The sequence below is a fragment of the Cyprinodon variegatus genome, unplaced genomic scaffold (assembly GCF_000732505.1).
Source record: "Cyprinodon variegatus isolate N-32 unplaced genomic scaffold, C_variegatus-1.0 Scaffold99, whole genome shotgun sequence".
NCBI lineage: Eukaryota > Metazoa > Chordata > Actinopteri > Cyprinodontiformes > Cyprinodontidae > Cyprinodon > Cyprinodon variegatus.
Window position 1 is genome coordinate 1007588 of NW_015150552.1, and position 11480 is coordinate 1019067.

An 11480-nucleotide genomic window follows, 5' to 3' on the forward strand; every position below is an offset into this window, starting at 1 on the left:
ATAAACTCTCCAGGGTGTATTCTGCCTTTCACCCACATACTCCTGGAGATAAGCAACATCCTCACGGTGATCCTGACAGATTAACTGAAGATTGATGGATGTGACATTATTTATATGTCTGCATGTCCAGCAGGTGGAGCTGTAACCTAGAGTCTGGCGTTAGTCTGGTGCAGGGCTGTCAAACTCTTTATCATCAGGTCTGTGAAGCACCAATGAAAAATTAAACATTTGATTTAATCCTTTTATTTACATTACAAAGAGCAATTAGTATAAATTTACGCCCATTTATTTTACAGAGTTAGCCTCTTTGCCTACTTTAAAAGAACAGATGTCCTTCTTGGCTCTTGGGGGCCGGTTAAATTGCTGTGGTGGACCGACCAAATTCAGTTTTGATTTCACAGACGTGGCCTAGTGGTTTTCTCAGGGTGTCTAATCTCATAGCTGCAAGTTCCTTGCTTAGAAACCTACCCTCTCATAGTCTGGGCCCCTGATGATGATCCTTGGCACCAGAATACTCCCTGAGCGCTGTATAGTGGCTGCCAACTGTTCCCTAAAGGGAACACTCAATGCAGAAGACAGGGTTTATAACAAGAACTATAGATTATTAATATTAGATATTAGCACTTGCTTCTATCCTGTTGTGTCTGAAGCTAAATTAGGGCATTGGTCATTTAAATTCTATTCAGTTTAGGTTTAGAGAGCCAATTTATAACAAAACAACAACTTAATCAGATCATCCAGTCAGATTAGATAAAAGTTTATTTATCTGAGGAAATCCAGCTGATCGACTCATTGACTTTGCAAGATAAACTCTTCCTGGCTGAGCATGAGCAGTTGTAGATATTCGCTTGCAGTGGTTGTTGACTCTTCAGCAATCCCTCACACCAAGCATGTTTGTAGCGACAGTGGAGAGGAAAAACTCAATTTTAGCAGGAAGAAACCTCCAGCAGAACCAGGCTCAGTGTGAGCGGCCATTCAGGGGTTCAAGGAGACAGAAGCAGACATAGAAAAAGGAACATAGAGGCACTGATCTATAATTACTTTTTATTAGACTCCGGTGTTTGTAAAATTGCTTGAAGACAGTATTATTGACATGACCGAGGGGATCATTTTGGGCCACATACAGAAGAAACAGGATTCGATGGAGGATAAAAGGTTTATCAGAGCAGTAAGGTGAGTTACAAACACGCTTGAATGTTTGCCAAGAGCCATGGACATCAGAAAGCATCTGGGGATGAGATAGAAGTCAGCTGAGTCCGAGGTGGTTTTACACTGGAAGGATGAAGGACGCTTATTTGAGATCCGTGGGAGTTGGAGGATGGCATCCAAGAGGGATTCGAGGAAAGAGAGCCAGATTAGGCAACTTTTGTCTGGACCCAGAGAGAGCGTGGATAACTGCTGGTAGAGAGCAGGCAGGCAGTAGGATCAAAATGACTGCAGAGATCTTCAACCTTGGGTGGAGCGGAAACAGAGACAGGAGTTAACTCAAGGAGATCAAGCAAAGATTCGCTAAGTTCTTGCACAGGAAGATACATGCATTCAATGTAGAACAGTGACCTTCTGGCGAGGAGATGTGGTCGATCTGCTCTTTATATCTCCAGCAGCTAATAAGGAGATCAGGATCAGGTGGACCAGCTGCCAGCACACAGCTCCTCCTCCTAAAGCACTCCTGCAAAAAAACAAACACTACTATCCCCCAGATGATGACAATTATTTGGCAATACTATTTAACATTCAAGCCTATCAGACGCATTAACAATCTGAGTCACAGGGAAATCCTCACAGGATTCTTTAACTGTTTGCTATCCTAGAGATTCTGATAAACAGGGACACTTGGTGGTTTTGTGGTGTGATCTAAGCTGAACATCACAGATCTGCTCCTGAACACTCGGTAACAGTTCTTCACTGAGCAACCTTAGGTTGAATTTGCAGCCACTCTGTAGATGTCTGTCTCATTAATCCTAATGTCTATTATTGTGAGACTGTTAGTGACTTGCAGATTAATAGCGCTATCTTACACTTGAGTGACAGGCTGTTTTTTTTTTCATATTAATCTTGTGGTAATTATGATTTTTATGGTTTAATGAAGCAGTGATAAAGAGGGAAGTTGGCACCACGTGCCGCACATGATCCAGTTCTTATGTTTTATGTCATTTGGACTTTAAGAATGATGTTTAGTTAATATGTGTTGCTGTGGTTTGGTGTATGGTTACATAAAGGCACATTTTTTCAAGAATGTATACAAAAATAGCTGCATCATCCTTTCATTTCTTCCCAGGTAACCTTCAATACTTACCCAGGCTGAAAGAGGTAAAAATAGGAAATAGAAGCTTCCTGAATATGCAACACTTGTCATTCCCCTGGATATGGAGATTCAGTTGCTCTTTGAGGACATTTGCAAAATTGGAGGTGGAGTTCTTTTCACAACCTTTCAAAATAAATGCATCTGGTCACGTTCAGATTGATCTAATTGAGTTTCTGTGTGATTCTAATAAATCAATTTGAGCAACTCAGGTATTTCTACTCACATATCTCATCAGAAAGGTGCCACAGCATTAGAAACATGCAAATGATTACTGTTATCTTTGTATGATAAAAACCTCCATCTGTGAACAGATGGAATGAACTTCATCAGGTCCAGGCTCTGCGGCTCTCTAACTGACTGCAGCCTGATGTTATGAGACTTATACACAATTATATTTTCACTAAAATACTGAAAATTAGATATATATATTTTAAATGCATATGTATGACTTATTATTTGTGCTCTGTAATGTTGTTGTGTTCTGTTTGTTCCTGACCTGGAGTTTATATTATCTTGTATCTTGTAGTGCTCTACCCTCACCATTACCCACACCCCTAAACCTAACCTTAACTTAGTTCACACCTTAGTCTTTAACTTAACCCTCATTCCAAGAAGAGAACTTCACCTCATGGGGACGAGTTATTGGTCCTCATTAGTACTTATAAGTCACCAAAATGTAGCACATTCCTGTGAAATTGTCTCCACCAGTTAACACAAACATGGCCACACATACACACGCAAACACACAAACCTATCTTACTATCTTTGCAGGGCCTTTCCATTGACCTTCATTAATTTCTAAATACTAACTCAAAACCCTTACCATTATGGGGTTCATATCTAACCATAACCCCAAACTAAATTAAATTCACATCTTAGTCCTAAACATGACCCCTGACAAAAAAAAAAAAAAAAAAAAAAAAAAAACAATTCCCCACATTAGGTACAGGCACTGGCCCCACAAGGGGCAGCTAGTCCCCACAACGGGCTATTTTCCCTCAAAATGGGCCCCACAATGTATTAAAAACAAGCGCACACACTCTCTCACACACAGCTATTGTAAAACGATAGCATCCAATAGATAAAGCTATAAAACCTTCATTTTATGCATAGCTAACAGTTTAATAACTGCTCACAGGAATCTGTGAAGCAGACACCTTAAGGCTTAAATTTTTCCTTTTTGATAAAGCTTATAGTTAGGGTGGCTCAAGTTATCCTGAACTATCTGTATAGTTATGCTGCTGTAGGCTTAGAGTTCTGGAGGACATAGAAACCACTTCTTCTCATTCTGTTCCATTCTATCTATATTCTTCAATTCTGCAATATTTTCAATCTCAAACATTGTGCTCTCTATGCCTTTTCTCTTCATTGTAGTTTTTTCTGGTCTGGTCCTGTTGGCCTGCAATGCCATCCTAGATGGAACCATCAAGCGCAGTTAATAAACTCTGCTATACATAATAGATTAGGGCCTATTTTTTGTGCTTAGTCGAATTTCTTTCCTAGATATAGCTATTGGCTCAGCTTTTAGTGTATATGTGTTTCTTTCCTAGACACAACCACATGTGAAGCTAATTTGCTGCTACCTTTTTGAACATACAGAGATTTCTTGGATAGGCGCTTCTAACACAATGCAAGCAACTGCATACTCTCACTGCATGCTCCTCCTGGAGGAGCAAATTTTCCGAAGTCATTGACTGGATGCAATCGGTTGGTTTTCATTAGATAGAAAACTGAATTGAAAAGGAGGTTGCATGAAAATCTGTTGGATAAACAGATGAACTGAGAAGATATATGTTCTAATCTAGATTTAATCCTGGATATATGAAACTAGAAGGAGACAAAGCTCAGAGTGGACATCAGTGACTCCTGCCCTTCTCATAACTGAACCCACAGAAAGCAGCAATAATATCTGTGTGATAAAGAAAACAGGTTATACGCTTGTGCATTAATAAGCCCTGCTTGAGATAAGCTTATGCTGCTGTTATGCAAATACAAAATAGTTTTCTTTTCCCATTTATCTGTATTTATAAGTATGTGAGTATCTTTGGTTTATAATATGATTATCATTACAGTAGAGTTCTGGGGGGCAATACCCTGGGTAATGATGTTAAAGTTTATCTTGATCTAACAGCAAATAACAGTTAAAATTGCTCCATTAGGAGAAATGATTAACAGTTTAATCTACAGAAATAAATTTACTGGAAGAACTTTCTCCATTTTCTCTATCTAATCTGGTGTTGAAAGGAGCACATGGCTTACTATAAGTTTGATACGAAGCCTTGAAGCAAAGCCAATAGAACATACAGAGACCTTGATCACTATAAACATAAGATAAAGTCTTTACTTTAACATCTACAGCTGCTGCAAAATGCTGATGCCTGTCTATTAAGAGGTTCATCATAAAAGAGAGCAGGTCACTCCGGTCCAGGACTTCCCTCATTGGGTGTTAAGTTACTATGGCTCATTTTCAAATCCTTTTGTTTGTCTTCAGGTTTTTGCCCAGCGTTACCTAAAAGTGCTTATCCACCGTTATGTTCCTACTCAGCAACTCACGTCCTCTGACCCGCTGCTCCTGGTCCTCTCAGTTTAAAAAGAGAGTTTAGAGGCCTATAATAATAAAACACGTCTGAAAACATTTTTACACATTTGCCTTCAAATCAACCAACTGAGACTTCATTTTTTTTTACATTGTCCTGTCTGGCAATGTGGCAATAAGAATAATTGTCTTGATGCCAAAAAGAGCCCAAAAGATTTTACTTTCACAAGTGTAGCAGTATGGAAATTGCCATACTGCTCCACTTGTTTCATGCATATAAATTGCTTTATTATAATTATGCAGGGAGTTTTACAGTTTATATGGACACTGCAATGTAAATAGAGCAGAAAAACAGAAGAAGAAAAAGGAAAAAAGAGAAGAAAAAAAGAGAAAAGATGAAAGAAAGAGGAAAAAGAAAGGAGACAATGACAAAACATTTTCAGTCTGCTTCATCATGAAAAAAGAACAGCACAACCAAAAGACATGGAACAAGATATACAATAAAGCAACACCTTGAAACTATCGCTAAAGTAATATTATTAAGTCTGACATGTACTCTGTGTTACCTGAAGATATGAATGTAGGGTTTCTGTATGGAAGTGAGACTTCATTTTTATTATTATTTCCCTTATTTTTGGTTTATGTTCGTTTATTGCTATTGATTTTATCTGTTTTATTGCCAGTTTTTTGAATCCACTCATATTTTGCATACTCAGCATTATTACCTAATTTTAATGCTTTCTTGTTGTTCATTACTATCCATTACTGTAAAAATGTTGATAGCTGTATATTGGTTATTTATTCTCCAGGTTCACAGTATTTATATTGTCGAAATACTTTACAGTAAAGTATTTCATCTGCTTATTTTTTAATTCTTTACTATTATTTTATTCTTATACGCTTTCCTAATGTCCACATTTTTGTGACCATTTTTTAATAATCATTTTTCTATAAACACCAGAATTAAAGGTAAAGTAAAGGTATTTTCTATTCTATTCTATTCTGTTCTATTCTATTGTTTTATCTTTGATGTACAGCACTTTGTCTCTGTTTTGGCTGGCGTTAAAGCTCTTTATGAATAAACTTGTTCTCAATGATAATTAAACATTATTTTGAACATAACTTGCATCATATTTCAGATGATCTGTGACTCTGACTCCATCTTCAGCAACATGAAGGCACATGGATCTGGCTTAGTCCATGACTCCAGAACCTTGTTTACAGCTGAAATAGGTCTCAGTTTGTCAAGAGCCAATTCTGGGGATAACAGAACAACTTTAACAATGAATGAGAGAAATCATAACTTCTGTTTGACCAATTTTTTAAAACCAAAATATCATTGGTGATTGATGGATTTAATTTTTTTAATGCCAAGTCGAACCAAGTTGGAAACGAAGACTTAAAGAAGCATAGCAAAATTGTCTAATGATACAAGGCTATAAGGCTACAGCTTATAGATGCATCAACAATGAACTAGTGAGGTGTCACTCTGCTCATAATACAATGGTTTAGATATAAAGGGTCAATTAAAAAGGCTATTTTAAAGATAATTTTCAGTTTAAATGTACAACAATTCTCTTTAAACCAATATTAAAGAGAGACTGAATCCAAAGATGAAAAGTTATCTAAATTGATTAACTTTTAGTTAAGAGAGAGAAGTGCTTAGAAAATGTGGATTACAGCCTGTTTAGGGATTTAGTTGATCCGCTTTTGTCTGCTAAATCAATGATTCTGTGATCAACCTCATTATCTCTTGAAGAAAACTGCAGACCTGCATTTAGCTTGATACGATATGCCTGGCTTGGCATAGCAGCCCCTGTTGAGCCTGGCTTGGTCTTTGTGAAATGGATAAGGCAATAATTCACTGTTTAGGCCAAGGCACACCAGCCTTATCTCTTATCCTGGGTTTTCTGAATCAAGGTTTTTGTGAAATAGGCCTCTGAATGGAAATAAGATGGACTCTCATGTGCTGAAGAGAAATGACACAAAATACCACAAGAATTCAGCTTGTGGGCATGTTTAGGAGGGTGTTTAGGAGGGCTTCTCTACTCCAATGATGGGAGGATGGTGACCAGCAGAGGAAAAGTCCGGGTTTGACTTTTACTTTTCAGTGTTTTATTAATTTTCATTTTTTCACCTTATTCTGATTGTACTTCAGACACAACTACAGTGGGAGCAATGGAGATGATCAAAATGTATTTATTTCCTTACTAAATATTTAAAAGTACAGCAATTCAAAATAAATAATGTCAGAAATGAAACAAAATCCAAAAACTCCAGTCATTCAGTTATTCTGTGAATCACTGATTGTTATATGTTATTAGCTATATTGTTTTAACCTGATTATAATGATTTTGGCATAAAATTACAATAGAAGAAAGCTCTTTTATTGAGGATCTAATGACTCTATTTAAGGATGAAGAAGAGACATTATGGTTTAATGCTGCGTATGAGTTCATGTCTGCCACCCAGACTCAGGAAAACTGGCTGTTCAGAAGCACTTGCGGTGGACGATGCTCGGACCGGACTCGTCATACTCCTGCTTGGTGATCCACATGTTCTGGAATGTGGACAGGGAAGCCAGGATGGAGCCACCGATCCAAACAGAGTACTTCCTCTCTGGGGGAGCGGCAACCTGGAAAACAGGTGATGACATGTTTTCACAAGAGGCATAATTAAGTGTAATACAGAATCAAATAAATATAAATAAGTTGTGTACCTTGATTTTTACTGAGTGTGGGCTCAGGGAAACCATCTCCTTTTGCATTCTGTCTGCCAAACCAGGAAACATGGTGGTTCCTCCAGACAGGACGATGTTTGCGTACAGACTCGTACGGATGTCGATGTCACACCTCAAGATGCTGCTGTAGGTTGTGGCATGAATCCCTTCTGACTCCATCCCTGAAACAGAGGAGTACATTTAAAGCTGCCATGAGGGTTTATTGACACAAACATGCAGAGGTCTGAGTTCAGGAGAATAGGAAGGTGATTTAGGACGATCAGAAGAAAAAACACATTTGGTTTTGTTTATTCAGAAATGTGTTTAGATCACGATTCCAGAGTTTATCACCAACCGATGAGAGCGGGCTGGAAGAGGGCCTCAGGGCAGCGGAACCTCTCGTTACCGATGGTGATGATTTGACCATCAGGAAGCTCATAAGTTTTCTCCAGAGCAGAAGACAACACTGCCGTCTTCATCTCTTGGTCATAGTCCAAGGCCACATAGCAGAGCTTCTCCTTCAAATCTCGAGCGATTTCCTTCTCCGCTGAAGTTTAGAAGCATCCATAGAAAACAGGAGGATCAGGAGATGCATCGCTACAAATATTGGCAGAGATGAAGCTCCCTTTATGACTCACCTGTTGTGTTACAATGATGACCCCTCTCTGTGAGGAGCGTCACCAGGTAATCTGTCAGATCCCGTCCAGCCAGATTCAGTCGGAACATCCCATGGGGCAGAGCGTAGCCCTCGTAGATCGGTACGGCGTGAGAGACGCCGTCACCGGAGTCCAGAACAATGCCTGAATAGAGAAAACAGGAAGCTGTGGGAACCTTCCAGATTCAGACCTTCTGACCATGACAGCACTGAAACTTCACAGCAGAACTAAGTGTTTCTGGCTTTGATGGTTTGCCATCACAGACCTGTAGTACGACCTGAAGAGTAGAGAGACAGGACAGCCTGGATGGACACATACATGGCTGGAGTGTTGAACGTCTCAAACATGATCTGGAACAAGAAAAGAGGTAAAAAGTCTAAATTAAAATCCCTCCCCATCTTTAAAGGGGCCAGGTTATGTACCACTATAAAATAGACCAAAAACCAGATTATCATATTGAAACAGAGCAAGGCTTTTGTCCTGTTTTGTTTATTTATACGGTTTTGAGCCTGATCATTTTTGCAAAAGGTGAAATCATCAAACATCACTATTGTATAGCATCTTTATCTGCTGGCAGTACTTTTTCTCTTTTTTCCCTTTTCTCCTTTGGGGAAAGTACTTCCTGGTTTACCATTATTCTCAATATCGTACTTCTGGTCATGTGGTCTTATTAGACTAAACACTAAAATCTTAAGTGCACAAACACTGGAGAAAAACAAGGCATAAGATAAAGAAAACATTTTTATAGTTAAACAGAGAGATTTAATTTATTTCAAAAAGCCTTTAAATGTTACCAGGGGGAGCTGTTGATGTAGACATTCGCAAAGTCATAATACATGAATAGGCCATTAAAAATGTAGTTTTTTCAAACATGTTCTTTGTTTTGTTTTTTTCTTTCCAAAACATCAGTAAGTTTTCTCAACATCAGGTTAGCATCAGTTTTCTCTAAATGTAATTTTCTTCCAGTTGGTTTAAGGGAGAGAGAACAGACAGTGGACAATGGCAAGCACTCATCTTCATGTCTTTCTTACTTTGACGCTTGGGCCAAGGCTGGTTAAATGGATTCCTTTGTTAAAGGTACACAATCACATTATTTGGCATTTTTTGAATGTATATATTCCTAACTCCCTTTGATTTTTCAGAAAAGTTACGAGATCCTGCTGGTGTAGTATTTGTTTTTTTTAGTCTTTTTAGGTATTTTGTTAGTAAATGTGTGACATGTGACTGGGAATATATCACTGCAAAAGTGTTGAACTCCCAAAAAAAGAAACGCCCAAGATCATGTGTAAAAAGGCACTAAGAGATGTTTGATTTCAACAGGGATAAAATTAGAGTTGTGCTTATATTGCTGCTAAGTTGACACATGAGTACATGTTCTTACTAATAGTGGTACTAGTGTTAGCAATGCCTTCAAAGCCTATAATCCAAGCAGTTTTTTTTTCTGCTAGGCATTACAGCACAGTCAGCATGGTTGGCCACCATCTGGATTTCTGGTAGTTCAGCAGTACTTCCAATAGGTGGCGCCACATCTGTTTATTTAAGCTCATTGCACCCCACGCAGGAAAAGGATGATCAAAGCATTGTCAGGATGGATAATTGGAGTTTATGGCCTTATTTGATCATAAATCAGCTGGATTCTGGTCTTTATGGTGCTGGCTTTATACCTTTAAGGTGACTATGCATCTTGAAGGAGTAAAGGGATATTTATATTGTGTCAGGTTATATTGAGATTATATTTAATAATGTAAAACAGCAAATATTATTTAGCTGAATCTCCTTCAGATGATGTTAATTGGTTCTTGGTAAATAAACTGAACCAAAATTTCACAGTGCAGAGAAGCTTGTGTTGGATTAATCACACAAGTCCTGTTTTGAGTGGAGAGACCCAGAGCAGCTAGAGATGTCAGTTAGATCCTTAGGATGAGGTCCAGAGGGTCAGAACTCACCCTGGCCATCTGCTCCCTGTTAAGATTGGGGTTAAATGGAGCTTCTGTCAGCAGGACCGGATGTTCCTCAGGAGCAACACGGAGCTCATTGTAGAAGGTGTGATGCCAGATCTGAAATAGTTTAACAAACATTTAGTTTGAATAGATGAATCAGGTTCTAGAAAGAGATAATCTGTAAAGCTATGATGAGTTTTTGTTAAAGGCTTTCTCCACACAGACGTACCCTCTCCATGTCGTCCCAGTTGTTAATGATCCCATGCTCGATTGGGTACCTCAGGGTCAGGATGCCTCTCTTCACCTGGGCCTCGTCTCCCACGTAGCATTCTTTCTGTCCCATGCCCACCATCACACCCTGCAGAAACCACAGCCTCAGATTGTCTGTCCAGCCCTCAGTGCTGAGAGGAGCCTTTCATTCATCTCTGTGTTCCTACCTGGTGTCTGGGTCGGCCAACGATGGATGGGAAGACAGCCCGAGGAGCATCGTCCCCAGCGAATCCGGCCTTGCACATTCCAGAGCCATTGTCAATAACAAGTCCAGCAATGTCGTCATCCATTTCTGGGGGGGAAATTTACCAAAACTCCATATTTTATCCTTAAGAGCAATGATTTTAACTGCATTTCCGAATTGTTTGATAGTTATAGAATAAGTTAAAATAAGTTTATAGCAGCACTGGTTAATTCTCAGCTTTTTTTGTACAATAATGTTCTGCAATACCTTTTACAGACTTGGATGTTTGAGAAAATATTGTCATCACATCTTACTTAAAAAGAATATTAAGGCACCAATATAATTCAGATTTTAATACCTCTGTCTACCTTCAGGCTCAGAATTAAATATGTTCTTTGACATTCCACCATGTAATAATTGCTAGAATTATGGATATCCAGTATTTTAAGGTAAAGTTTTATTATGAAACTGGGCCTCTGCAGAAATATCATATTTATTATCTGGCCCTGTTTCCTTAACCAGGCTTTAACAAATAGGAAACAAGTATCAAATAATTTCAGTGCATCAGAATTAAAGTGGTTTCTTTGGAATGGAAACTGAAATCTTTATGAGCAACTAAGAAATAGACAGTCTAGATTTAAAGACAGTTTGTTGATTTTGTTTTGTATTTAAAACAAATCCATCCAAAAATATCTGTAGTGTTTCTGTTTTACCCAACATGCAGGCAGGAGTCATTACATACCTAACGTTAAACCTAACCTAAATGCACACCGTTGTCCAAAACCTAAACCCACCTAAAGAAGAACTCCACGTGGGGAGCAGTGGCTGGTCCCCACAAGTACCTATAAGTCCCCAAAATCTAGTATATCT

At 38.6% G+C, this 11480-nt stretch overlaps 1 protein-coding gene across 2 annotated transcripts; it reads right to left on the bottom strand.

Moving 5' to 3' along the window:
- Window positions 1–7332: 7332 nt before the first annotated feature.
- LOC107084410 (actin, cytoplasmic-like) lies at window positions 7333–10716 on the bottom strand. Of its 2 annotated transcripts, XM_015374222.1 has the most exons (8): window positions 10594–10716; window positions 10386–10514; window positions 10163–10273; window positions 8482–8566; window positions 8199–8360; window positions 7916–8107; window positions 7561–7742; window positions 7333–7476 (listed from the first exon to the last, which is right to left on the bottom strand). In XM_015374222.1, exons 1-8 carry the CDS (start codon window positions 10714–10716, stop codon window positions 7333–7335), a joined length of 1128 nt encoding a protein of 375 aa, XP_015229708.1. The 2 variants fall into 2 exon arrangements, with proteins under 2 accessions (XP_015229708.1, XP_015229709.1); XM_015374223.1 differs by lacking the exon at window positions 10386–10514.
- Between the last annotated feature and the right edge of the window lie 764 nt (window positions 10717–11480).

Bases quoted from the DNA above. Each gene is read 5' to 3' on its own strand.
- LOC107084410 (XM_015374222.1), bottom strand. From the start codon at position 10,716: ATGGATGACGACATTGCTGGACTTGTTATTGACAATGGCTCTGGAATG. The intron at 7,743-7,915 runs GTTGGTGATAAA...CCTCTGTTTCAG, and splicing joins CTTCCAGCCCGCTCTCATCG to GGATGGAGTCAGAAGGGATT. The intron at 7,477-7,560 runs GTACACAACTTA...CCTGTTTTCCAG, and splicing joins CACACTCAGTAAAAATCAAG to GTTGCCGCTCCCCCAGAGAG.